General features: G+C 36.4%; 9 protein-coding genes across 9 annotated transcripts; 5 read left to right on the forward strand and 4 right to left on the reverse strand. All coding sequences in view use genetic code 12, as the record gives it.

The window, feature by feature from the left end:
* Nucleotides 1-18: 18 nt before the first annotated feature.
* On the reverse strand, nucleotides 19-836 carry KGF56_004316 (uncharacterized protein; the record flags this gene model as incomplete). Its single annotated transcript, XM_049325743.1, has 2 exons — nucleotides 19-724; nucleotides 784-836. The coding sequence occupies 2 exons, from the start codon at nucleotides 834-836 to the stop codon at nucleotides 19-21; spliced, it is 759 nt and encodes a 252-aa protein (XP_049178602.1).
* A 155-nt stretch (nucleotides 837-991) lies between these two features.
* Nucleotides 992-1,768, forward strand: KGF56_004317 (putative serine hydrolase; the record flags this gene model as incomplete). The annotated part of the gene is made up of 1 exon (XM_049325744.1): nucleotides 992-1,768. The coding sequence occupies one exon, from the start codon at nucleotides 992-994 to the stop codon at nucleotides 1,766-1,768; it is 777 nt and encodes a 258-aa protein (XP_049178603.1).
* Nucleotides 1,769-2,278: 510 nt separating this feature from the next.
* ABD1 (mRNA (guanine-N7)-methyltransferase) lies at nucleotides 2,279-3,871 on the forward strand (the record flags this gene model as incomplete). Its single annotated transcript, XM_049325745.1, has 1 exon — nucleotides 2,279-3,871. The coding sequence occupies one exon, from the start codon at nucleotides 2,279-2,281 to the stop codon at nucleotides 3,869-3,871; it is 1,593 nt and encodes a 530-aa protein (XP_049178604.1).
* Nucleotides 3,872-11,299: 7,428 nt separating this feature from the next.
* Nucleotides 11,300-12,757, forward strand: WOR4 (Wor4p; the record flags this gene model as incomplete). Its single annotated transcript, XM_049325746.1, has 1 exon — nucleotides 11,300-12,757. One exon carries the CDS (start codon nucleotides 11,300-11,302, stop codon nucleotides 12,755-12,757), a length of 1,458 nt encoding a protein of 485 aa, XP_049178605.1.
* A 1,190-nt stretch (nucleotides 12,758-13,947) lies between these two features.
* Nucleotides 13,948-16,122, forward strand: KGF56_004320 (uncharacterized protein; the record flags this gene model as incomplete). The annotated part of the gene is made up of 1 exon (XM_049325747.1): nucleotides 13,948-16,122. The coding sequence occupies one exon, from the start codon at nucleotides 13,948-13,950 to the stop codon at nucleotides 16,120-16,122; it is 2,175 nt and encodes a 724-aa protein (XP_049178606.1).
* A 269-nt stretch (nucleotides 16,123-16,391) lies between these two features.
* Nucleotides 16,392-17,933, forward strand: UTP9 (Utp9p; the record flags this gene model as incomplete). Its single annotated transcript, XM_049325748.1, has 1 exon — nucleotides 16,392-17,933. The coding sequence occupies one exon, from the start codon at nucleotides 16,392-16,394 to the stop codon at nucleotides 17,931-17,933; it is 1,542 nt and encodes a 513-aa protein (XP_049178607.1).
* Nucleotides 17,934-18,197: 264 nt separating this feature from the next.
* On the reverse strand, nucleotides 18,198-19,136 carry KGF56_004322 (uncharacterized protein; the record flags this gene model as incomplete). Its single annotated transcript, XM_049325749.1, has 1 exon — nucleotides 18,198-19,136. The coding sequence occupies one exon, from the start codon at nucleotides 19,134-19,136 to the stop codon at nucleotides 18,198-18,200; it is 939 nt and encodes a 312-aa protein (XP_049178608.1).
* Nucleotides 19,137-19,737: 601 nt separating this feature from the next.
* KGF56_004323 (uncharacterized protein) lies at nucleotides 19,738-21,132 on the reverse strand (the record flags this gene model as incomplete). The annotated part of the gene is made up of 1 exon (XM_049325751.1): nucleotides 19,738-21,132. The coding sequence occupies one exon, from the start codon at nucleotides 21,130-21,132 to the stop codon at nucleotides 19,738-19,740; it is 1,395 nt and encodes a 464-aa protein (XP_049178609.1).
* Nucleotides 21,133-21,517: 385 nt separating this feature from the next.
* Nucleotides 21,518-24,937, reverse strand: NUP159 (FG-nucleoporin; the record flags this gene model as incomplete). Its single annotated transcript, XM_049325752.1, has 1 exon — nucleotides 21,518-24,937. One exon carries the CDS (start codon nucleotides 24,935-24,937, stop codon nucleotides 21,518-21,520), a length of 3,420 nt encoding a protein of 1,139 aa, XP_049178610.1.
* Nucleotides 24,938-27,073: the final 2,136 nt, after the last annotated feature.

The raw sequence follows: 27,073 nt of genomic DNA on the forward strand, positions 1-27,073 counted from the left end.
AACAGAAAATGTACATTTTCAGTGTAGTTCAGCAGTTGTAGTGATCAAGTTTCGAAGCGACAAATCATATACAATTTTGTTCAATCTCTGGCAACTATATTTCAAACTATCGTATTTCTTCCTAAGAAGGTCATTCTTCAAATCTAATAGCAGAAAGCCATTTTGTATTTTGGAGACCAATTGCAGGTTTATGAGGCCAATTGTATAATTCGCAGAAGGAGTGTTTGAGTGTCCTATAGATTGATTGATCACCGTAGTGGTTGTATAGTCAACAATGGTATCTATTAATTTCAAAAGAGATAACAAGTATAGTTGATAGTTCATCTCGTCCAATTTTAACACGGTATTGATTTCTTTGGGCGTGGCGATTATGCCATACTTGTTCCCACTAGTAACCAAATCTATATTTATTGAATCTTCATTCGTATATGCGGTTGAAAGGACCCAGAAATAACGATTGGCCAAGAGAATATAAATTGAATCTTCAATGAATTTATTCGATAATCGCTCTTTCTGACTTGATTTGCATTCTAAAGCAGTCAATTCTTGATTAAAACTGGCGAGATTTCTCTCTAGATCACCTTCAAAGCTAGAAGTGTCTCTAAATACTTCATGGAGTTTATCTGGGCTCACAGATACCCATGTATTAATTTCCAATTGGTACGGAATTATCGATAAATCAAACCGATGCTCAAAATCTTGCAATAAAGATTTCTTGTTAACACTTTGAGATATGGAGAGTTAGTATCTTATAGCAAGTGAATTGAACATGAATTTACATACTCTTTTGCAATTTCCTCGCTAATTTCTGCAAAAAACTGATCCAACTCCAGCATTCTCAATTCAACTTGATCTTCTAGCAATGTGACTAGGCTAGTTGTACTATTTTTATAAATTTTTCAGTTTTTTTCGCACCCATTTCATCTCATCTCATCTCATCTCATCTCGTTTCTCCGTTTTCCCGAAGCGTTATTTCTTCCAGAGAGGAAAGATGTCAACGATATCAAAAGTGCTTTGTCTCCCCGGATACTTGCAAAGTGGAAGTACATTTGCCAAAAAGGCATCAGGACTTCGCAAGATTCTAAGTAAACAGCTAAATATTGAGCTAGATTTTATTAGTCCATGTCAGCCGATAAAATCGAGATATGAACTAGGCTTTCCCTTAGCGGCAACAGAGGAGGAGAGCGATAAAGTATGGGACACGATTGTTGCCAACGAAAACAATTGTAGGTGGTTTGACCATAGAGGACCTAGTGATAACCACGGGTTAGAGGAATCAATGGAGTTTATTATGAAACATATTGAGAAGAATGGTCCTTACGACGGCGTTATTGGATTTTCACAAGGTGCAGCTATGGCGATTATGGTTACCAACTCCTTGAGGAAAATGTTGCCATCGCATCCAGATTTCAAAATTGGCTTGTTTGTTTCTGGGTTTTGTCTTACGGTACCCAAGCTGGGAGAGACCTTTGAAGGAATTGAAAAAATTACCAACTTGAAAGAGTACCAGTCCAAGGTAGAGATTGCTCCCGATGCGGCAAAATATACACAATTACAAGACCCTGATAATTTTAATACAGAGATACTCATCGTTTACGGCAAGAACGATAGTATCGTGTTACCAATTAGATCTCAGTATGTCGCTGGCTTGTATAAAAAGAATGTCCACATATTCGCACACGAGGGAGCACATTTGTTACCAAACCAGAAAGCTTTTGTTAAGCCAATAGCTGATTTGTTTGATAAAGCCTTGACTGGGAAATTGTAAAAGCAGCGATACTATCGAGCGAAGCGAGATAGTGGAGCAGTATTGACTAGCTTGTTTCAACACTATCGAGCAGTATTCACTAGCTTGTTTCAACACTATCGAGCAGTACTGACTAGCTTGTTTCAACACTATCGAGCAGACCGAGATAGTGGAGCAGTATTGACTAGCTTGTTACAACACTATCCCGCTCTGCTCGATAGTGGAGCAGTACTGACTAGCTGCATACGAGGAAAGAAGGTGAGAGAGGTGAAAGAGGTGGAGATAATGTGGATGGTCAAAGTAGCTTATATAGTATTGACTAGCTTGTTACAACACTATCTCGCTCTGCTCGATAGTGGAGCAGTACTGACTAGCTTGTTATAGCACTAGCTCCCTATACTTCCTAGTGTCCAATAGTTATTGTAGAGAATTAGAGTTAGTCACGTGACTACAAAATACACAATGAAAAATTAAAAAGAAAAGCCAACTTGTTAGTTTGCTTAACCAGATTGGATAACCGTAGACCATTTGATGTCGGATAATACGTATATTCCGGTGTCTAAAAATAGTGATGAGAATCTGGGGCTAAAGAAACGTCGAGTTGGGGATTCCCATCATTTTGATGCTGCTAGAGAGAAAAATTTCGATGCACAGCCATCTTCAATCTATAGTAATGTGAAGGAGAAGACGCCAGCATGGTTAAAGAAAAATGATAGCAAAAACCTCAAGTACGAGAAATATGCGCCAAGATCGAATCATGGTAATTCTTCGTGGATAAGCAATGAACCAGCGGTGTCCACGACATCGTCATTATACCAAAAGTATAGTGCAGTAGATGATTCGCGAATGGATAGGATGAAAAGGAATAGGCAGCGGCTAGAGCAAAGTCTATCCTCCACACGTAATAACAAAGACGAGGAGCAAGAAAAGAAGGAAACAGAGGGGAAAGTGGAGGAAAAAGATGAAGAAATGATCACCAACGGTCACAAAGGTGATGAGCAGGAGATGGGAATCAATCCATATTTACACTTGGATATTGCAAATCCGTCTGTAAACCATTTACAAAAAGAGTCAAACTACCAAACATTTCAAAGTAAAATCTTCAACAAAGAAAGCCGAGACATCAATAGTATTGTGAGACAACATTATAACCAACGAACCCAGCAATCTAGAAAACAGGGTAAGAGAACTGACTCGCCTATTTACAAATTGAGAAATTTCAACAACACAATTAAATATATTCTATTAGGTAATTGGGTCAAGTATATTTCTGAAGGATCGCCATCAATGTTTTCCATACTAGACTTGTGCTGCGGTAAAGGTGGCGATTTGAACAAGTGTGAGTTTATTGAGATTGACCAATATATTGGTATTGATATATCTGACTTATCTGTACGGGAAGCATTTCAAAGGTATTCTCGACAAAAGGCAATGTTCAAGACACATTCGGGCCAGAGGAGCTCTGGCAAGTATAATTTTGAAGCATGTTTTGCCACAGGAGATTGTTTTACCGAATCTGTGCCTGAAATATTAGAGCCTAACTTTCCTGGGATCATTGAAAAAACATTTCCAGTTGATGCAGTTTCGACGCAATTTGCGTTGCACTATGCATTTGAGACAGAGGAGAAAGTCAGGACTTTATTAACAAATGTGGCGAAATCCCTAAAAGTTGGGGGCGTGTTTGTAGGTACGATTCCTTCATCTGATTTCATCAAGTCAAAAATCATAGCGGGGGATTATCGTAGAGATGCAGATAACAAGGTTAAATTTGGAAACTCTTTATATTCGGTAACATTCGACAAAGAGCCGTTAGTGGATGGTCTATTTAGGCCGCCTTTTGGTAATCGGTACACATATTGGTTGAAAGATGCCGTTGATAACGTTCCTGAGTATGTTGTTCCATTCGAGACTTTGAGAGCACTTTGCGAAGAGTATAATTTGACATTGAAGTATAAAAAGAATTTCATAGATATATTCAATCAAGAGATTCCCAAGTATTTTGGTAAGTTGAATAAGAATTTGGTTGAAGGATTAAAACGAAGCGATGGGAAGTATGGTGCAGAGGGGGAGGAGAAAGAAGCCGTTGGGTTCTATATTGGATTTGTGTTTAAAAAAGTACTATAGCTTGTGAAACACACACATATACGCAGTATATCGATTCTCAAAACTTGACGTTTCTTTTTTTTTGTTTTTTTTTTCCTTTTTGCAGTTGAGATTTAGTTCAATATAACAAGGGTAGAAATCCAAATGAGTATGGGCTAAATGTGTATTTCCGTTTGGGTATAGAAACCTCTCTTTTCAAAATGTGGATTTCCTTTTTTCAAGGACTTTAACCGCAAAATTTCGTAGTTGGTACGTAGCAAAGTCATTTATCCGTGACCTCCTCCAGTGAAGCGCCTAATATGACAAACATACAATATAATACAAGATCCTGTGGTTCACAGGGCAAATCTGTTGAACAGATTATACTTTTTTACAAATTCTTTTCGGGTAAGTAATTTTCCGACGGATATAAAACCATATCGAGAAGTACTTACAGCATCGATCAGATCATAAGAGTTTTTTGTGTACTTTACTCCCTCACCGTGAAAGATCAGCAGTAAAGAGGTTAAAAAAAAAGTGCCTAGAATAAGAAAGGAAAGAGAGATTGTCAGTAAAGAGACGCATCAGATGTTATTGATAGAATGTCCTGCTTAATTGTGGTGATTAACATGAAAAAGGTAACTTGAATTGGTGCCTCGGAATTCGTAAATCGAAATTCGGGATTCTGGATTTGAAATCCGGTCTTGACAACGGGATTTGTGATTCTCGGAATATAAAACTGAATATTGATAGACGCGCTTTTCGAAACTTGGAACCCGATAATGCCCAATCCAATTGGATAGGGCATTATCAATACTATAGGTTTTTACATGTTTTTCTTTGTTTTACTGAAAAACATAGCTGATTAATCATCAAGTTCATTGAGTATTGTTATACCATGATCAATATTGCTAAATATGAATATTCGATTTTCCTGTATCACATCATGAAAAATTCAAAATAGACAGATGGCTTTGAATTCAAACAAATCGATAATTCCACCTTCCTAGCATTTTTGCAACTCTTATTTTCCCAATCAAGTCATTGCCAACTTGATTATTCAACAACCCATTGGAATTTTTTTACTCCGCTTTTTTTTACCATAACCAATAAATCCCTTTTCCGGTTATCCGTTTTTCTTTCCAAAATTGGAATGAGCTTTATGGCTCTGTATTGCAAAATGCTTTTGTGTTTTATCCCATAATGAAAGCTAATCTTATCCTAAAAAAAATAGAACAAAAAACTGGTGATTCTTTCAAGAGAATTAACTGCAACAACCCACAAAGTACAAGATTGTGTTCGTAACATTACAAGCTTTTCCAAAGTTGTCAAAAACTTTCGCAAATTTTTTTTTTATATCTAGAAAGGGAGAAGCAAAAGCGCCTGTTTTATTTGTGTTTTAGACGCCTTCTTCCTATTGAGGTAAATTGAGTCTTTTAGTATCTGTGTAATTGGATTTCAACAATCTTGTCTTATTACCTATACCTTTCTTCAGTCAGTATCTATCATTATTGTCCACATCAAAAGCCTTCATTTGATATCGCTATTTCGTGGCTGGAGATTGCCAAGAGTAGGTTTCAAAAAGGCAACAAAGAACTACATTAGAATGTTTAGTTGTTGCTTTATTCTATTCTATGAAAACAACGCGTCTCATTCTTTGCAACTTTTTTTTTTTTTTAACAATGTAAAATAGTCAATATCTCAAAGTTGAACAAAGATGATAGAGATGCTCGTATTAGAAATAGGTGGTAGTTTTTCCCAGGTTTGTTGCAACAAACCCCAGTGTTACTCTGATACTGCAAATTGAAGAAATGTATTTAATGTATATTAAAGAGAATGTCCCATGTCACATGTCTCGAAATCCATGTTCCATAACCGAATAACCACCAGACTTTAAGACCCAAAATTCCATGTCTCAATGACCCCTTCACCCCCTCGGGGGCGCGGGGGGCGGGCGAAGGAGTCATTGGGTGTTGGGGGGGGCTAATAAAAAATAAGATATACAGGTCATGAGAGTATGTTTGTGAAAAGGAGAAGAATTACACAAAGAAGTTAGTTTAGAAACTTTTCACTATCCAAAAAGGCAGGTCTTACATTTCTCCCCAATGCCTTCACCATATCTCTCTCACCTTCTTTTCTTGCAAATTTGCAGAGTATTTTTAATTCGAATACTTGCTATTTTGTCAACTCCAAAAATCTTCTAAAAGTGACAAAAATACTTTTTTTTTTTTTTTTTTTGATTTTTTTGATTATGTTTTCGCAGCCAGTGTGTTCTACTGCAAAAAAAAAAAAAAAGAACAAATGTAACACATCAAACCTTCATCACCACCACTACCATTAGGCGTCAATATTTAGGTCACCGCCGTTAGACTTTGACCATTAGACCCCCACTATTGGGCCCCACTACTAGGCCCCATCTTAAGCCATTCCTTTTGCAAGGTTCTTTTTTTTTGGCAGTTTTTCTTTCTTTTTCTGAATCGTAGTTTCACAACTTACCTCAAAAACTAAAACACGTAATGAAACTAATAATGCATAATTTGAACCCAGTTTTGACGACTTGAATTGATGTGATTAACTAATTGCTAATTGAAAGTTTCCCAGTTGAGGTTTTTCTTCAGTTCATAACCTCATAACGTAAGTTTTTTTGTTTTTTTCTTTCTTTTTCACTTCCAAGCGCATTCAAAATCCTATGCCTCAAAACTGCAAATATATACTAGACAAATTTACATAGAAATTACTTGGAAAACTCCCCATAATTCTGAAAAGGAACTCTAAAGAGAAGTTTGCTACTTAAGATTTGATGTTACAGTCATTCATGGTACAAAAAATCCATAATTGTAATTACTATATTGTCTATGATTATGGGTACAAATTAATCAATCAAGGCGTAAATTTTTTCTTCTAATTATTTATCAACTCACTTTTTTTGAATTGTATTTTTTTTAAAAAAAAACAAGCACCTTAGACCTTTGCTTTTTAGTTCAATTTCATGAGGGGGGCATCCCTCATGGCTTTAGTGTTAAAAACCAATTTGTGCTAACAGATGGAAGGTAAAACACTAGACTAAATGTTGTAGACCAAAACTTTTAACATTGGGTAGTAAGCATTTATATGCAAGCTTTTTTTTTTTTGCTCTAAAAAAAAATAGACCCAGGATAAGGTGAGAAGATGTAAGACGAGGGAAACAGTAAACATAATGTGAATGGGGTTGTTTCTGAAACTATTGGTTGTTGTCTTTTTTGTTTTTAGACATTGCTTTCTTGTAAGTCCTTACTCACATGCCTAACTTTTGTTTCTCCATTTAAAAAAGGTTTAGTCCTTCTTATGTGCATGGTTTACCAAGATTGGTTAGAGATAGGGGAATACATGTGCATTTAAGGCGTTTTCTTTGCTTTCTTGTGCTTTTATTTGCATCGTGTAGAAAACAATGTTAAATAACAAAAAAAGATTTGATATCTACTCAGTAAATCACCCCCCCCCCTTTCATTTGATTAAAGAATGTTGGCATATTGGTGTTAAATCAATACCCCCCTCTTATGAGGACAATTAGGAAAAGCGAGATATAAACTCCATCATTTACATCAACAATTTCCTCTCCAAAGGAGTTCTCACTGTCTTCTCTTTTTTGTATCCTCCTCCTTTGCCTCCCCTCCCTACCCCCCTCCCTCGAGTTAAACTAGAGTTTACTAGTAAGATCTCAAAACAATTTACGAAGAAATATGGTTTGATAAAATTAGTGTTTTATTAAAAGAACACTTTAGAAGCTTAAAAGAATTAAACTACGTTTTAGATAATAATAGATTCTTCAAGTGGCCGCCACGTATTGATGTAGGGAAATATATCTGGTTTTGAGAATCTTGACATTCGTTTAGTATTGGTCCTATTCTGATGAATTGAATAAGACCTCATGCCGTGAGTTTGTTTTTTACTCCTAGCTCCGCCGACACTATCTCGCTCTGCTCGATAGTGGAGCACTTGCAACTTTGTTTGGTGGAGGAGAAAAAAAAAAGTATTGATTAAGGAATTTCGCAACAATTCAATTTTGCTTTTCCAATAATTTAGGTAAACTTGTTGAGAATACAATTGAAAGAGTTGTCAATCTTCTAGTAGATGATTGTTAATCCTTTTCATTACTGGCGAAGTTTGTCCCTAAATCTCTGGAAAAGTTTCTAAATCACTGGAAGTCTCGCTAGTCAGGTACAGTTATCAGCCTTTCAAGTAAACCGTGCTTTTTCTTTTCTAAAAAAAAAAATAACTAATTAAACCCCATGATTAATGGTGCAAGTTCAACCGATGGGATTCTAAAAATGAAAACGATAAAACCATCACAGCTGGTTTCTTTCTCATACCCACACATTCAGTACATGTTCCAACGTAGTCCCTAATTATTGACTAATGAAGATAGTTGAGACTAGTAATTATAATTATGACTAGTGCGAGTATAATCCTCTATGGTATGGAGTTGACAAACTACACTTTTTGATTGATTTTGATCAGTCTTGAGATCAAAGAGGTGAAAAGATGAAAAAGAAAGGGTGTTTTGGCTGGATTTCGTCTAGCATTTGTGATATCGCGAGTGTAAGAGTAATTAAACAACACTTGATAGATAATTGTAATATGGCAATACGTAATAGATAACTGTAATATGGAAATACGTAATAGGTAACTGTAATATGGCAGTACGTAATAGACAAAGTATAGAGTGTTATTCCCCTCCAGTAGTTGTTTCAAAATTCTTGTTCATGCGCGCACTATAGATTGAAAATGCGAAATTTGAACATTATCGTTGAAGCACTAACTGTAAAGTGAGTTACTACGAAAAGTACGTGAGTAAGCAAGTAATGTATGAATATACCTCAAAAATTAAAACTTAAGATCCATATTGTTTCACGATAAAAAATATTTCATAAATCTACCTACGCAGGAACCCGGTTTCGGTGTGCAGCGAAGACAAGCGGAATTCCTCTAAGTCCGTTTCATTTTATTCAGTCCTGGACTAACTGACTTTTTATAAGTGGAAAGAGCATTTTTGGTGAACCGGTAACATTTAGTATATGTCTAGAGTTGTAGTTGACTAAAGGTTACACCGATGTTTGTGGATTGAAAATCCACATTTTAATGAAATAAAAGGTCTTTTTTTATCTGCACCCGGAATGTTAATGACTCCAAAAAAAAAAACAAAAAAAAAAAAACAAAAAAAAAACCGTGGATAACACCAACTGAAAATGGATGTCCACCCAATGAAGTTAATGAGGTAGACCTCGAAATTAAAAATTGCCTCATTTTGTGGTACCCACACCCAAATTACACATCATGCAAATATAACAAGCAATATGATTTTTCATTCAAAATTTAAAAAGTTGACTAAAAAGGTTTGCAATTCTTTTGCATTGCGCATGATATAACCAAAACAAAAAAAAAAAAATGAAAATAAAAAAGCGCTGAAGAAAAAGAAAACCACCTAATTAAACAAAAACCAACAAAAACCAATATACAATTCTAGCCAACTTACCTTCCATGTCTATTTCAACTAAAAAAAAACAAATAAAAAAAAACAAAGTTAGGGCTAAACTTAAACTCCAAAAGTCTAACTCTATCTAATTCCATATCTACATACAGAGTTTATCTTTTGACTATCTCTGTCTAACTTTAAGTTTAAATTCAAAATTTATGAACAGGTTTTATATTATTGATGATGCACGAGAAAGAGGGAAAAGAATCAGAAACAATATTTCTACTATAGCTGTATCTCCTAGATGTACCTTCACTTACCTTTTACCTCCACTCACCTTCTATTCTCGGTCTCTAATTCCTACGCTTTTAAGACACTTGTGTTATGGAAATAGAAAAATTTGTTTGGGTTTCGGAAATTGCACTAAAAACCTATGAGCAAATGAATAAAATAAAAATAAAAAAATAGAAAAAAAAAGAAAAAAATAAAAAAAACAAAAAGGTATTTACGGGTAGGTGGTGGTATTTACGGGTAGATGGTGATATTTCCCGGTAGCGGTGGTAATAATGTAGTAACGATTGGTGAGTAGGAGCGAATTGGTGGGTCAATATAGATTGGTGGTGGTAGTTGGTAGTTGGTGGTAATGGTTTAGTCTATTCTAATACACTCTAAAAAAAAAAAAATGCACCTTGCGTTTTTCTGTTAAACTAAAAACTGGTTGTTGCTCATAATTAACTACGACACTTTTATTATATTTAATTACTTTACTAATAATAATAATGGTATTATTTTATTAGAAACTAATCATTCTTTGTGTGTCGTAATATAAAACCTTCTATAAAGTACATTATACTTTTATAAAGTACAACTGGACTTTTTTATTCCATTGAATCAATTTGAGAAGATCACCAAATAGTGAAGATTCAGTGTGAGCAGTAGTACTTGATACTAAGTCCACCGCTGAATTTGTTTTATCGTCACCTAATAAACCGACAAGCGGAAGCGTTAACCAAGAACTTGTCAACTTAACTAGAATTGATTACTTGTCAACTTAACTAGAATTGATTACTAGTCAGCTTAATTAGAATTGATTACTAGTCAGCTTAACTACAAATTGATTACTAGTCAGCTTAACTACAAATTGACCATACAGTCTACCTACAATTGACCATACTCAGCTTGACTAGAATTGATTACTAGTCAACTACAATTGACCATACTCAATCTACCTACAACTTATCTATTGTTGTCTATTGTCTACCTATCAATCAATTCTATTGATAACCGACTATTTGCAAACAATTACTTATAGACATCAACCATACCCATAACTACTCCAAACCAAATACCAATATCCTATACCCATAACTATTCCATACCAATAACTACCATACCAATATCCTATACCCATACCAATATCCTATACCCATACCAATATTCTATACCCGTTTGCCTTTACTACTGGGTTTATCTTTACTTTTACTGCTGGTTTCCCATTTGTCTTTTTTCCCATCTGTATTTTACCTTTACCGGGTTCTCATTAGCCTCAACCAAGTCACGTGTAACTACCTTTTACTGCGTAGTTTCTTAAGAGGTAAAAAGATCCTTCCCCATAGCACATAGTCAAGAAAAAAAAATTTTATTATTATTATTTTTATTTCATTTTTATTTTTTCCAGACAGAGAAATTATTTAAGCGACAACCTTTCTGTCTCAATAGAGGAAGAAAAAAAGTTAATTGAGAAACTTTTCAGTTTGGGTTAAGATTGAAAAGTTTAAAAAGACCATCAAACAAAGGGTATAAACAACTGAAATTTTCGAAACAACCACGGGTTTGCACAAGGGTTTGATGTACTATAATTATTAATTCCCTTTTCCTTCCTTTTTTTCCCCCCCATCCCCCTTCACCCTTCCATCCAATTTGATTTCTCCCTTCCATCCAAATCACTTACTTGCATTTTCAAGGAGAAAATATTATATTCCATTGAAAATCTTTTTTCTAGTGCTATTGTATCCATCATGGTATCGGAAAATGAGAAACTAAGTAATGAGCAAGAAGACCAATATAAAGCAAAAGTGAAAAATGTCCCTGTAAGTCTGATTCTTGGCTCGTCTTCGTCTTCTATCACCGATAACAAAACAATGCTACCACCTTTGGGCACAACTATAAAGCCCGATCAGTCAGACTCTCAAAAGCAGTCTCACACCTATCAACAGCTGCAGCTGCAGCAACAGCAGCAACAACAACAACAACAACAACAGCTTTATGACTTTTCTTCTTCAAACCAGTCTTCAATGTATTCAGCGTATCAACAACCAACTTATGACACTTATCAACAACGGCAAACGCCTTCTTCTTCTCAACCTTCAGCCACCTATGCCCTAATGCCCCAGTATTCTAACAATAATAATAATAATAATAATAATAATAATAACATTAATACTGCTAATAATAATAATAATAATAATAATAATACTGCCAATAATAATCAATATCAAACTAGTTCAGGGATACGATATCAATACCCCCCTTCAATTGGCCTTAGTCAATCCTTGAATACATTGCAGGCTTCTAATCCAGTGCCTCCAAGTGAATTGGACCATAGCTTACATGAAGGTAAAAGGGGGAGAAGATTCAGAAGAAGATATAATCAAATTGTAAGAAAATATCCATGTTCGTTTCCCGGATGTCTGAAAAGCTATGGTTCTTTAAATCACTTAAATACACATATTGTTACTAAAAAACATGGCCATCGAAAATCAAAGGCAGATTTTCAAGGTTTTGGTTCGAATAAGGATGAGAAAGTGGATTTATCCTATTCAGCGGAAACTCTGCAATTGCAACAACAACCTCAGCAACCTCAGCAACCTCAACCTCAACCTCTGCAGCACCTTCACCTGCAGCACCAACAACTGCAAATACCACAACAGCAGCTATCCCAACAACAACAGACATATGCACAACAGCAGCTGCAGCAGCTGCAGCAACTGCAGCTGCAACAACAACAACACCAACAGCAGTCTCAATATGTGTCTCATCCTGTAAATGAATACAATTCGGGGAATTACTGGTATGGCTATGCACCTCCAAATTTACGACCAGGAACATCACTAACAGTAGAAAATTTTGGTACACAATTACCTCAACAACAATCAACAACAGCAGTAGCAGCTGGAAATTTGTATTATCCGGGCTTTCAACCATCAGCAACAGCGGCAACAGCGGCAACAGCGGCAACAGGAATACTCGGAGCACCAACAACTACAACTCAACAAAGAGTCTCTGTACATGGTGGCGGTACATCCGGTGCGCATGCTCAATATTACCAAGGACAAAGTTCTCTGCCGGGACATTTACAACAATCCTATTATCAGGCATCAACACAATCACAGCAATACGGTCAACAACACCTGCCGCAACAGCAAACGCCAACATTTCACTTGAGTCAACAACACACTCAACAGTCCCATCAGTGAACCCTTACCCCTATGAGGCAAATACTATAAGTTAAGTACGTTTTCAAAACAAAAAAAACAAACAAACAAACACTTTTTAGAGAATTTTTCCATCTCGTGTATTATCTTTGTTTTATTAATAAGTTGTAATCCATTTTTGCGCACCTTCCTCACACGTACATACACAAGCTGAATGCCTTTTCAAGGAAAAGAAAGAAAGAAAAATAAAGATAGCAAATCAATCAGGTTACTCAGTTAACTCAATTACTCAGCTAACTCGATTACTCAGTTAACTCAATTTACTCAGCTAACTCAATTTACTCAGTTAACTCAATTTACTCAGCTAACTCAATTTACTCAGTTAACTTATTTACTCAGCTAACTCAATTACTCAGTTAACTCAATCAATTTACTCAGTTGGCTACTCAATCATTATTTTTTTTTTGTATTAATATATAGATTTTCCATACTTTTTTTAATTTATGCCATTTGATTTCAAATAAAGTATCGACACTATCGACACTATCGAGCAGAGCGAGATAGTGGAGCACACTAGCTGCCACCGACACTATCGACACTATCGAGCAGAGCGAGATAGTATCTGCTAAGTATTGCTCCACTATCTCGCTCTGCTCGATAGTATCTACTAAGTATTGCTCCACTATCTCGCTCTGCTCGATAGTATCTACTAAGTATTGCTCCACTATCTCGCTTCGCTCGATAGTGTCGGAGTAATTTGAGTCTTTTTGTCTTACTATGTCGATAGTATCGGTCAGTGTGCTCCACTATCTCGCTCTGCTCGATAGTATCTACTAAGTATTGCTCCACTATCTCGCTTCGCTCGATAGTGTCGGAGTAATTTGAGTCTTTTTGTCTTACTATGTCGATAGTATCGGTCAGTGTGCTCCACTATCTCGCTCTGCTCGATAGTATCTGCTAAGTATTGCTCCACTATCTCGCTTCGCTCGATAGTGTCGGTCTAGTGTCGTCAGCCGTTTGATTTTTGTGGGTTTTCTTCTGTTGATCTTTTTTTCGGTCCTACGAATATCGCTTAATTTTGGTAAAGCTTCAAGAGTGACACTGGAGAGGGTGTATGTATATGTGTGTGTGTGCGCGCTTATAGGACTATAGCATTACGGTGATAGAGATTGATTTATTCCTATTTGTCATAATTGTTACTCCCTCAAAGCTGCTGGCCCGACTCATCTTTCATGACGAGTAATTCACAAGGGGTAAAGTTGGATCTAGATATAGATGTAGATGCCACGACTTCGAAAGCAGAGGAGTCTACCAAGAATGATGACGACACTATCGAGCAGAGCGAGATATTGGAGCACACTGGCAAGATGCAGGAGGCAGGAGAAGATAAGATGTACGAGTCTTTGAAAGATTTGGGTAATGGCGCTAATGCAATGACCAAGGAGATGCTACCAGTGAAAAAGAGATTAACTTTACAAGAAAGACTAGCACTTGCGGCAAAGGGCAAGAAAAGAGTTGCAAGTGAGAAAGGTGCAAAGGAATTCATTGCCACCTCCCCCTCCTCTGTATCTTCACAAGTTTCATCCGATGTAAGCACAAGTAATCAAGAACCAGTAGACGATGAAGATGGGGATGAGTTGGAAAAATTACGTACAGAGAATACCAAGCTCAAAAACCAATTGAAAAAGAATAAACCCTTTGATGAGGATAAAAACAAGTTTTTAGCCACAATTGCCGCAAAGGATGATACGATCCAACAATTGCTAAAAGAAGGCGAGGTATTATCACACAAGGAGCTTAAATTGAATGAAACAATCAAGAAATTGAAATCTGCCAATCAGGCCCTCGAGGAAGATTTGGCCAATTTTTCCAAAAAACATGATGAGTCATTGGTAAAACAGGAGGAATTACAAGATTTTTTGAGAACAAAGAAGTTTAAAACTGTTGAAATGTTTATTTCCAAGTACGCCGAGTTGAATGATAAGTTAAAGAATTTGAAAGAGGAAAACGAACTGTTAAAATTGACAAAGATAAAGTACTCTGAATTATTAGCATCACATGAAGAGACTAAACTTGCCAAGCAAGATACTGAGAAATCGTTGGCTAATTTGAAAATTGAATTTGATATGAAGAAAGAACAAAACAGACTTGAAATTGCAAGTAAAGAAAAGAAAATAATGCTGATCAAGAATGACTTGGTTTTGGCTAAACAAAATTATAGCCAGGAGGTGACTCGTCTTGAAGAAAAAATTGAACAACTTCGATTAGATGCTGAAATTGATAATCACAACTCAACTACTCAAAAGGATACTAAAGATCTAGTGAATTTTGAAGATTTTAAAAAGTTATCAGATGCGCATCATTTACAACAGAAACAATACTTATCGGCCCAAGAGAATTGGAACATCAAGGAATCAAACTTATTGCTAAAAGTAGAAACTTTGAAATCTTCTTTGGAATCGGCTAAAATGACAAAGACAAAATTATCCAATGATATTGCAAAAGCTACCAAAACGATTCAAACTCAAATGACAGAACTGCTAAAATTAAAGGATCAAATCAAACAACATATTTCAAAAATCAATGATTTAGAACTAGCCCTTGAATCAAAAGATAGCAGTATACAAGAACTTGATGAAAAGCTTGAGAAATTGAAATCAGTATATAACCAAGAAAGAATAAATCTCAACTTGAAGATCCTGAACTTAACCGAGGTTATTGAAAAGAGCAATGAGCAAAAGCATCCAGAACCACTAAGACTCGATACGAAATCAAATCGAGACAATTTGTCTAACGCAAACTTGAGCTGGAATGATATACGACTAGGCGAATCCTCAACCACACCTGCATTGAATAAGGAATATTCAATTTTTTTTAATAACAGCAGTCATAACCACTCACTGGCATCTTTTACTGAAATTGGCGACGATATGTATGATAGGGAACAATCCTCATACTCGAGTCAAGTAGGAGTAGGAGTAGGAGGTGGTGGAGTAGTAGTAGGGGGCGGTACGGGGGAAAGTTCACTTAACTTTGGTGTGCCCACATCTAACCAGAACAACAATAATAATCTACATTTGGTGAACAAAATGAGCTCAAACATTCGCAGACTTGAAATAGAACTACACACTTTGAAAGATGAGTATTCGAAATTATTAGATGAAAAAGAAGCAAGAGAACAAGAACTATTAAATGCAATGAAGATTAATGAACAAGTAAATAGTTTAACACTAAAGATCAAGGAGCTTGAAGAAACCATAGAGGAGAAAAATGAAAAAGAGAAAACAATGTTGGAACTTATTGGAGAAAAATCCGAACAAGTTAGTGAATTACAAGCTGATGTGATGGACTTGAAGGAAATTTGTCGATCTCAAGTTCAACAAATGATAGAGCTTCAAGGATTATAGTATTGTTCATAGACAAAAAAAGAAAAATACTGACTACGTGCTTTACTTGATATATATATCTCTCTCCCTTATAGACGCCAATGCAGCAGCTAAACACCCGTGTGCATTGAAGCTTTCTTTCATTTCTAACGGACTGGTCGTGCGTGCTCTTTGGGGAGCTCATCTCATCTCATCTCCTCTTTTGATAAAGTGAAAAAAAAAAAAGAAAAAAAAAAAAAGAACTATACGAAATATATAAATTTGCAATAAGATCTCGTAGGAGAAGAGCCATGGACTATTGTATTCATGGAGAGCGGATAGCCAAGGTTGTTTCCAGAAACGAGAAGAATGAGATCCAGTTCTATGAGCTTTCGAGTTCTGGTGAATATGCATTAACGGGATCTGTGTTTTTAGACAAACCAGTGTTGGATTTCAAATTCAAATCTGATGACGACAATAAAGGCGATACCAGCAATACTAAGAACTCCAAGAAAAGGACAATGAACGGAGATGAAACAATATTGAATGGCGATGCAAAGGAGTCGCTATTGGCAGTGCTTCTAGAAGATAAATCTATTGTGATTATTTCTCCACTCTCAAATTCGATAGTGAGGAAGATAAACATTGATAAATCCAAAAACAAAGCTATTGCTGTTGTGAGCTATCAGAACGATACTATATGGGCAAGTACCGAATCGCAAGAATATCTCTTGAAAATCTCCACCAATGCAGATAACAAGATTAGTAAATTCAACGTACCGAAATACACTGCGATATGCATTACCAAAAACTCTGAGGTTTGTTTTGGCACAGCATCGACGACAGACTTTAGATTGGAAATTGGAAAATTGCTAAAAAGCAAATATTCAAAAGTCAAAGAGATTGATTTACCACAAGAAATAAAGAGTGTTGAACCACTATGTCAACATTATTTTGTCATTCTCACTTTGTCACAAAAAGTGTATATACTATCTACTGAAACGGAAAAATTGAAACAGCTCGAATGTCAGGAGGAAGTGGAGAAGATACAAGTATTGCATTTGGGTGAGGAGAAGTATATAATAGGAGTAATGCATCAAGGATTGACAATTTTTGCCAGTGATGGTTCATGCATCAATTCAATCAATATGGATCAAATGACAGACCAACCAATTGACCATGTATTCAGCTTGGGTAATGTCCCATTCATAAGTTGGCAAGTCGAAAATACTTTGCATTTCAAGGCCTTTTCAATAACCCAAAATGAAACAATCGAGTTAAAAAACGGTACTGGAAAGTCTTTGGAACCGAATAATGATAGTGCGAGTGTAATTGATTTACCAGACGTGAAAAAGATATCAGGTATGGATACAATTGCAATCTTGAAAGGCTTACACATTCTTTTATGTGAGCCTAGCTTGGACAAGAACAAAGTCATACAATATACATGCTCATCGATAATAGACACTGAAGCAATTAAGCAAATTATATCGTCGTTAACACATGAACAGAGTGAAAAATTATACACGATAATAAGCGAAGAAGTAGCCAAAAACGTCAATGAGAATCATGAGGCTAGTCTATGGCTTCAATGGATACTTTTACTCCACGGTGGTGCCTTAGCTCATATATCATCTGTTTCAGTTAAAAATTTACAAAATCAACTACAATCTGGCTTAAAGATAATGCCGCATTTATATGCAATTAAAGGGAAACTTGAACTTTTACAATTACAATCTCAACTTCGATCGAATACGTCTCTTGGAGATGATTATATTTCAACAACTGTTGAAAATGAGAGTATTTTGTATGCCAATGGTGAAGTTGATGATACTTTTGCTCTTATTCAATAAGGGAACCAACAAGACTAGAATAGCTGCTCAACCCCCCCCCCCCCCCCCCCCCNCACTCACTCACTCACCCACTCACTCACTCTCACTCACTCTCACTCTCACTCACACTCCCCCTTTCCTTTCCTTCCCCTATCATAGAACAAAACTCTGCTCGATAGTGTCATTAGTCAGTGTGCTCCACTATCTCGCTTTGCTCGATAGTGTCGCAAGTGTCCTTTTAAACTTATAATTCCATAGTATAAAACGCATTTTTCTCTTCTCTTTTTAAGCAAAAGAGTCAAAGAAATCTGTAACAATCTTGGCTACAGTTTCAGGTTGTTCTCGATGCAAGAAATGGCCTGAGTTTGGCAATACTTTCACTTGGGCTTTTGGATATTTTGATTTCAATTTTTTCTCCTCATACTCAGCAATTCTATTCGACATGCATCCATCATCTTTGCCAATCATGATAAGAGCAGGCACTTTGTCAAAATCAACCGGCCATCTGGATTTGAAAAGGGATATTGGTCTCAATAAATGACGGTAATATGCGGTTACAGCATCAACAACACCGTCTTTTGCAAACGCATCTCTAATCTCAGAAATCTCCTGTTTTGAAACATCATACCCTGGCGACCAGTATTTCCATAGTTTTGTTAAATAATCGTTTGAATCGGTCAATTTAGATTTATAAACAAGTCCATATTGCATAGTAAGGAAATATGTCGACAAATAAAATTGTTCAGGTGCATACCACAACAACTCCCAAATGTGTATATTAGCCAAATAGGGAATTGCTAAATTGACCATTGAAGTGATTAGCTCGGGGTATAGGTTGGCAACTTTGAATGCTATTATGGCCCCCCAATCGTGTCCTAACAAATGTACAGGTTTATTCAAATTAGGGTTAATTTCCAAAATCCAAGCTTTAACATCGCTTGCTAAATACGGTAACATATACTCATGCTCAGGACCAATACTCGATCTCTCGTATCCTCTCAATTTAGGTGCAAGTAGCAATACAACCTCATTTCGACTTTTGTAGTGATCTAACAAATACGGCCATGCTTTATTAAATGTAGTGTTCAAATCAGGAAACCCATGAAGCAAAAATATAACTCGGTCATATTTCTCATTGGTTATCTCCAGTAAGGGAAGATTACTCAATGTAGTAAATTCCCTTGCCTCATTATGAAGCTTGATCTCAAGTTGATCGGCACTCATAAAAAGAAAAGTATTGAGAGATATCTATCAAGAGAAAACCACCAAGTAAAAGAAGAAGAAAAGAAGAAGGAAAAGAAGTGGGAAAAGAAGTGCCTTTTATATCAAATTATTCTGTGTGTATTCTCATCAGCCATACAGTGGGTTTAATTGTATGGGGAAGATTGACGAGATAATGGGATGTATCACATGAGAAAAAATGTGTTTGGTCAAGGAGTGGGGATCGGACGAAAAGATATATACGGGATCATATTAAACGAGGAGAGTAATGGGATAAGATTAATGGGATGAGATCATCAGGTGCGAGTAATGGGATAGATCAACAGGTGTGAGTAACGGTGTGAGTAACGGTGAGAGTAACGGTGAGAGTAACGGAGGGAACGAATGGGAGAGAGTACCTGTGAGAAAAGTACAAAGAAACTGACAAAGAAGGACATGAACAGGGTTAACATCATTAGGGTATAAATTAAGGGATTGAAAAATAGCTCATTTTGTAATATATAAATTATGACATATACTGTAAGCTTTATATATATAGATATAGATATATAGGTATATGCAAGGTCAATATGCAAGGTAATGCAAAGTTAATATAAAACTTGGGTTAAAATATATCATTCTCAAAAGGACAATTGATACTACTGTGACCATCTCGTTCGCATAATCCACACCAATCAACTTTACCCAGCGATGGATCTATTGTATTACTTGCTTTATAGATAGGTAGGTCTATAGGTATGTCATTGATAAATTGCTCATTAACTGATCCTTGTAAAAGGTCACTTGTTGATGATAACGATGCAGAAGTGGTATAGTTGGGTTTTGCTAAAGCTGTTTTGCTTTGTTGCTGTTGCTGTTGCTGTTGTTGCTGCTGTTGCTGTTGTTGCTGTTGTATTGCTGCAGGTTCAACATTGTCGCGGCTGATTGTGGTGAAACTACCTAATAAATTAACACTCTTTATATCTGCCGCTAACATTGAATCCAAACTTTCCTGTTTGTGGATTTTAAGTCTCGATGATTCTGATGGTTTTGTCAAGAACTCGCCAATTTCGTTCAATTGCTCACTATTGGCTTTTTCCAACTCTAAAACAGTAGTTTCAACATTAGTTCTACCTGGTTTCTCCTCATTCCCCTTTTTTTTCATCTTTTGTAATTCCAACTCTAACTTTTCAATCTTAGAGTTTGATGAAACAAGTTTATTAGTCAACCGCTTTATCTCGCTTGCTTGCTTGTCATTGATCATTTCCAATTCTTGAATTTTTTCTTCAAAAACTTGCATTCCGTCTTGTTGTACCGCCATTAGATTATCAATGGCATTATGCCACTCTTCTCTTTGTTTTGCGAAACTCTCAATCCTACGATCCTTGTCCTTGACCATTTTTCGTAACTCTTTAATCTCCATCTCGTATTGAACAATCATATCCTGTTTAGGTGGTTCAGATTTGTACAAGTTCTCATTCATCATGTTCAATCTAGAATTGGAGTAGGAGCCTTGATTTGCAGGACTTAGTGGAGACCTCATAAAATAATGATTCGTTGTGGCACTAGTAGAATTAGAATTGTTGTAGTCGGTAGGAACCGTTGTGGTGTAAGTAGTACCGGTGTTGAAGGTAGCAGCAGTGGAAGCAATAAAATGGGAATTGGAAAATGGAGATGAAGCTAAAGTAACAGGTTCACCACCAGAAGATCCTGGCGCCTTTGTATTTGGTGGTGGTGGTGGTGCAACACTCGGTAAGTATCTCGTGACCTCTGGTAGCTTGGGATTAACACTCTTTAACCTCTCATAAGGTAGAAACAACCCACTCTTGGGTATCTCTACTGTGAAATATTGTACATTACCTACCGCTCCAGAATTCTTACCTCGTGTGGTTGCCAATGTTCCTAATAACTCAAGCCCAACAAATATACCATTCTTGCCTATGATGGTGCCAACATACCGTATCACAGCATATCCAGATGCACCAGGTACATTCACTTTGGTTCCTATTAGGTCGGCCATATAGTTTTCCTCCTGGTAAAAGCACCTTTCCACTTACAACCAACTAACTTCAACCTCTACTCGAGTGTTTCAAAAAGAAAAACAAAATGCAAAAACAAAATCGCTTCGTTTAGTTATATAGTGTGTCACGTGATGAGAAACGAACTTGAAGCAGCTAGACTACAACACAAGTAACACTAGCAGCACTATCAAGCAGAGCGAGATAGTGGAGCGGCACTGATTAGGAAAGATGAGTCAGTAGAAGAAGAACCAAACCCACACGAGAAGACCTCTATATATTAAGCTATTAGATGGTAATAGGTTCAACACCTCTATCTATCAAGCTATTGGATGGTAATAGGTTCAACACCTCTATCTATCAAGCTATTAGATAGTGACAATAGGTTCAACATGTGATCAGTTTTATTGTGCTCAGGTTCTTCATATTCAGTTGTCTCAACTTTCTTCTCAACTCTAGTTTTGCCGAGTGTGCTGGTTTTGTAAGAACCAAGGAGTTGCTCGAGTTGCTCGAGTTGCTCTTTTCACTGCAGTCTATTTTTAACTTGTCGACTCTAGTGATTAATTCGTTCATACAAGTCCTTTTCTCGAGAATTTGGTCATTTAGTTGGTACAACACTTTTTCAATATTGGCCACGGTTGTGGCATTCATTGATTTTTGAGCCTTGATAGGCATCAATAAAGAAACAAGCAACTCTTCCAATTTCTTAACCTTTGCCAATTTCTCCCTTAGTTTAGTTTGCATTATTTCATTTTTGATTTCAAGTGGACGGTTTTTCAAAAGTGACAGGTTTTTCAATACACCCTTTTCAAGTAATGCTAATTGACTAAACAGTTTATCCAATCTGATTCTATTCTTCTGGGACTCTTGTACAATTTTTGTTAATTCTTCCACCTTTTCATTTTCTTCTTGCAAGAAATGAAGTTTCCCTGCAAAATCGTATTTACTGTAATCCATATTCAAAAGGTCCATCCCGGAAGCTTTATACAAATCTAGTCCTTTTTCAGCATGTGCATCTATATACTGTAAAAGCAATTTAACATTCTGATCTAAAATTTCCAAGTTCCCCTCGGTGTCTTCAACAATGTCCAACATCTTGTCCTTTATTGGGTTAGACGTTTTCTCACGTTGCTTGTTAAAGCCGTCAAATACTAGAATCTCACCAGGCTTAACTGAAGATTGGGAAGTTCCGGGCAAAGGTTGTTCTATTATGGCTCTCATAGGTTTTTCGCTCTCGTCGTCTTTTGCCTTTTCCTTACCAGCCAGTACTTCTGAAGTTTTCACCTTTACATCCGACTTGGGTATAGCAGCATTAAATTTGGCAAATGGAGAAGGACCAATGGGTCTCTTTATATCTCCAAAAGGAGATGAATATGTTGGCTTGTTAGCTTCTGTTTGTTTGGCTGCTAAAGCCTGATCTTGACCTTGAACAGAATCTTGTTTCTCGGTCATTTTAAGATCTCCAAAACCAGATGAAACATTTGACAATGGTGATTTTTCTCCAAATATTGACTTCTGTTCAAGCTGCAGTGGCAAGGATGATAAATTTGTATCCCGTGGAAGAGACATGGATTCTAGTGAAGTCTCTTTCGAGCTTTCTGCAACTTCTGCAAAGGGTGTTACCTTGGTTGAAACATTCGATTGTGGTGGTGGATGTGGCAGCAGCAGCAGCAGCAGTAACTTTGATTTTTGCAGTTTATCAAATAAAATCGGAGGCGATTTGATATCTGAGGGTTTATCAAAAAGTGGTTTAGTCTCTTTCAGTTGAGTGAATATTGAAAATTGTTTATTCTTTGCATCCTCATTTTCAGATGGAGAAGCACTTGAGTCCAAATTGGCAAAAGGTGACGGTTGATGATTTTCATCTGTAGACACATTGCCAAAGGGAGATGCTGATGAGCTTAAATTACTAAACGGTGACGCAGTACTGGATTTGGTACCGAAAATTGAGTCTCCTTTGATACTGCCAAAGCCGGAAGTTGTTTTATTATTGGTGTTGCTGAACTTGGCAAAGCCCGAACTAAAGTTCAGAGCTTTATTGTTGCTGTCTTGAGTAGGTTGTTGGCCAAAGCTAGTGGTTCCAAATCCACTTCCAGTAGACGTTTTTTGCTGTGCACCAAATCCAGTCTGACCAAATCCACCTCCAGTAGACGTTTTTTGCTGTGCACCAAATCCAGTCTGACCAAATCCACCTCCAGTAGACGTTTTTTGCTGTGCACCAAATCCAGTCTGACCAAATCCACCTCCAGTAGACGTTTTTTGCTGTGCACCAAATCCAGTCTGACCAAATCCAGATGATCCAAAAGCACTTGGTTTTGTCGTATCAAAAGATCCAAATCCTAAGCCGCCCAGTGTTGGTGGAGTCATGTTAATCAGACTAGTGCTACCGGTAGTGGTAGTTTGATGATTTTTAAATGCATTTGGTTTGGTAGGCCCAAATGGATTATCAGATGACGATTGAAACAAAGATTGCGCTGGATCCTTCAGTTGCGCTGGTTCATTCAGTTGCGCTGGTTCATTCAGTTGCGCTGGTTCATTCAGTTGCGCTGGTTCATTCAGTTGCGCTGGTTCATTCAGTTGCGCTGGTTCCTTCAAGGGTTGTTCTGCTATTGTTGTCTCAATCTTCAGCGCACCGCTACTCTCACCACTGCCACTCTTTACGGTTTTTTCCTGTAAGGCATTTTCCAACGATAGTTCATTTTTCAAAATACCACTTTTATGAAACAACCACCATGACACCAAACTTCCGTTATCCATCAAACAATACAATTTGGGCAATTTGCCTCTCACTTCGCTGACTCCCATACATGGTTCATCGACATTTGTTTCGAGTTCGTTTAAGGATAAACATAACCCTAAACAAGATACATCGTCACCTGTTTCCTCGTTGATAGGGAATTGTGCCCTGTTAGAATCTTCTGACGGCATAATTGTATTTACAGTTTCCAATGATGGTGAAGTATCTAATAACCCAATATCGGTAGATAGTGAAGAAGTAATTATTGAAAAAAAATTTGAGTTTATCCAATTTTTGATTGTGTCGTTGTAAAATAAGCCTTTCCTGTTAGCAGTACCAAATGCAGGTGCAATTTCAATTTCCAGAGATATATAACAATCATTTTGTAAATGCAATATGTATGTGACAATATCATGAAAATGCTCTTCCTCGGCATCTTCTCTATCATAAGCAATGAAAATATAAGCACCAACGGGGATAATCGATATGACATTGTGCTCGTTTAATCTCTCTTTATCATTAACTTTTATTTCAGTTCCCATCAATTCAAATTTCTTATCCTTAACGGTGTATACAGGAGTATGTTTATTCCAAGCGAAACAAGTGACATGCGATGCAATCAATTTCCCATTGTGGAAAAGCTCATTTTTATCATTCAACGCGAGATATTCATATTCTTCTTCTGAATCCAATGGTAATAGACTGGTGAATTTTCCGCCATCAATACTTTTAAAGCTGTAATCTTTTTGCTTGATTTGTTCAACGGTCAATACTTGTATAGTAGAACCATTTAATATATACAAAAATGACTCTGTAAAGTATAATTGCGTAATCTCAAACTCTCCACTTATATAGTCGATCTTGTCGAAATCATCCAAGGGAATCAATTGCAATGTTTTGTAATTTGAAGCTGCTAATAATCGTAGATTATCATGTATGGCTAGTAAATTGAGTGGTTTGTTTTCCAACTCAGAAGATGACAAGTCTAGTGCGTCATATAGCTTTCTCTCATCGGATGTATCTAGTTTAAAGCCAATATCTTCAGACACTTGTTCCTCTACAAACGACATTAGGGGCTTCCTCCGATAATTATATGATATAGGAGCAAACAAAGCTGGATAATTCTATGGTATAGAGGCAACAAAGCCGAGGGGGGGGGGGGGATTTCAACCTTTTGGAAAACTTCTTCACTGGTATATCTTTTTCAAGGTAGTGCGACTCTGCTCAAATGTAGTCACGTGATAGTATTGAGTATCTGTGTCACGTGTCCATGTTGGTAGCTCTTGTACGATAACGAAAACAATCTGTTTGGAATGTTCATTACACCAGTGAGGTAATCCAGACAACGCAAATCAAAAACAATTAGTTGTCCCTTGAATAAATAAAAGAGTCAAATAAATATAGAAATAGAGAAAAATCACTATGATAGAATTCGAAAGTTTAGCCGGAGGGTATACGACAAGGTAGTGGGGACGATCGACTAAATTGGAGAGTGGCAATAGCTTAGTGTTAATCCACAATTGTTACTTAATTGATCAGAGTAAATGTTGCAAATGTTTCTGAGTCAACCGTTGAGGCGAGACATTATTTATTTTGGCGCTATATATTTTTTTTCGGAATATGAAGCTCTATGTATGCAAGATGCTAAACAAACTTATGTGTGTGTGCTTTATGTGTACGTGCATGTTAGTTGGGGTGTTATTCGGAAGAACTGTTTTTCCTTTTTGTTTGGAAAAAAAAAAAAAAAAAAAAAAAAAAAAAAGGAAAAAAAAGGAAAGAATTGGGAGCATAAAAAAAAAAAAAAAAAAAATAAAAAAAAACAACAAAGCTCCACTATCTCGCTCTGCTCGATAGTGGAGCACACTAGCTCAATACTAGCTCTTAACGCTCTCAAAACTAGCTCTTAATGCTCTCAAAACTAGCTCTCAATACTATCTCAACGCTAGCTCTTAACGTTATCGAGCAGAACGGCTAGCGACACTTCATACTTTCAATGTATATGGATTGACTAAATCATGTCATATATTGAGACAAATGTAAAAAAAAAAAAAGAGAAGGGTGGTGGAAGAAAAAGGAATAAATCACCTATAGGGGCTGACCTCTATAGGTGATGTTGGTTATGAATCTGAGATATTTGAGGTTGGTTATAAATTTGAGATATTTGAAGCTGAGTTTTAAGTTGACATTATAAAATTTAGATTTTTTCGAGTTTGGGGTAAGTTGTCACTAATTCCGGTTTAACTTGTCACAAAATTCCCAGTTGATATAAATTTTAACATGGTTCTCTAAAAGCGCGGGACAAAAAAAAAAAATAATAATAAAATAAAAAAAAAATAAAAGGCTTTTCCCGGAAAAATATTGCCTCATACCTCTTTCTTTTTATTGTTTCAATCACAATAGAGAGAATGAAAAATAGGGGTGTGACACTTTCTCTTAACACTATCAAACAGAGCGAGGTGTCGACTAGCGACACCGCATACTTGCAATGTATATGGATTGACTAAATCATGTCATGTGTATGGATTGACTATCATGTCATATATTGAGATTTTGTAAAAAAAAAAAAAAAAAAAACCAGGAAGAAATTGCGCTGCAATGTCTCTTTTTCCGTTATTCTGGTATAAGGTTCAAAGTAAGATTTCGTGTAGTTGAGTTCTACTCCTAAAAGAGTAGTCTTTTAGGAGTAGGCTCTAGTAAGTCAATACAGTAATAATTATACTATCTAGTCATGATCAAACTGTGAATCTCACTTACGGGTTTGATTAACTTATTCTTTTCAAGCTGGAAATAACTTGTTCTTTTCAAGCTGGAAAAATTTATGTAAAGAAAATTAAATTATTTGTTTTTTTCCATTCACCAACTGATGACGCCTTATAATAGAGTTTCTTTTCAATCAAAAATAGTAGTATTTAGAACGGATTTTACTGGTGGTTCTAGTTAGAAACCATACCTCCATCACTACCACCACGAATACTACTATTACTACTACTACTATTACCACTACTCCACTACTCTATTATTCCACTACTCTATTACTCCACTACTCTACTACTCCATTATTACCATTACTCCACTACTCCACTACAACATTCCAACCAAAGTGGAGAAACTCTTCAGTAAATTGAACCTACTAAAAAAAAATCTTATATTGATTGAACCTAGAAATTTTCCTTCTCCGCCCTCCCGGTGGAAGTTTATGCGTTAAT

The sequence above is a fragment of the Candida oxycetoniae genome (assembly GCF_023343755.2).
Source record: "Candida oxycetoniae strain CBS 10844 chromosome Unknown scaffold15, whole genome shotgun sequence".
Classification (NCBI taxonomy): domain Eukaryota; kingdom Fungi; phylum Ascomycota; class Pichiomycetes; order Serinales; family Debaryomycetaceae; genus Lodderomyces; species Lodderomyces oxycetoniae.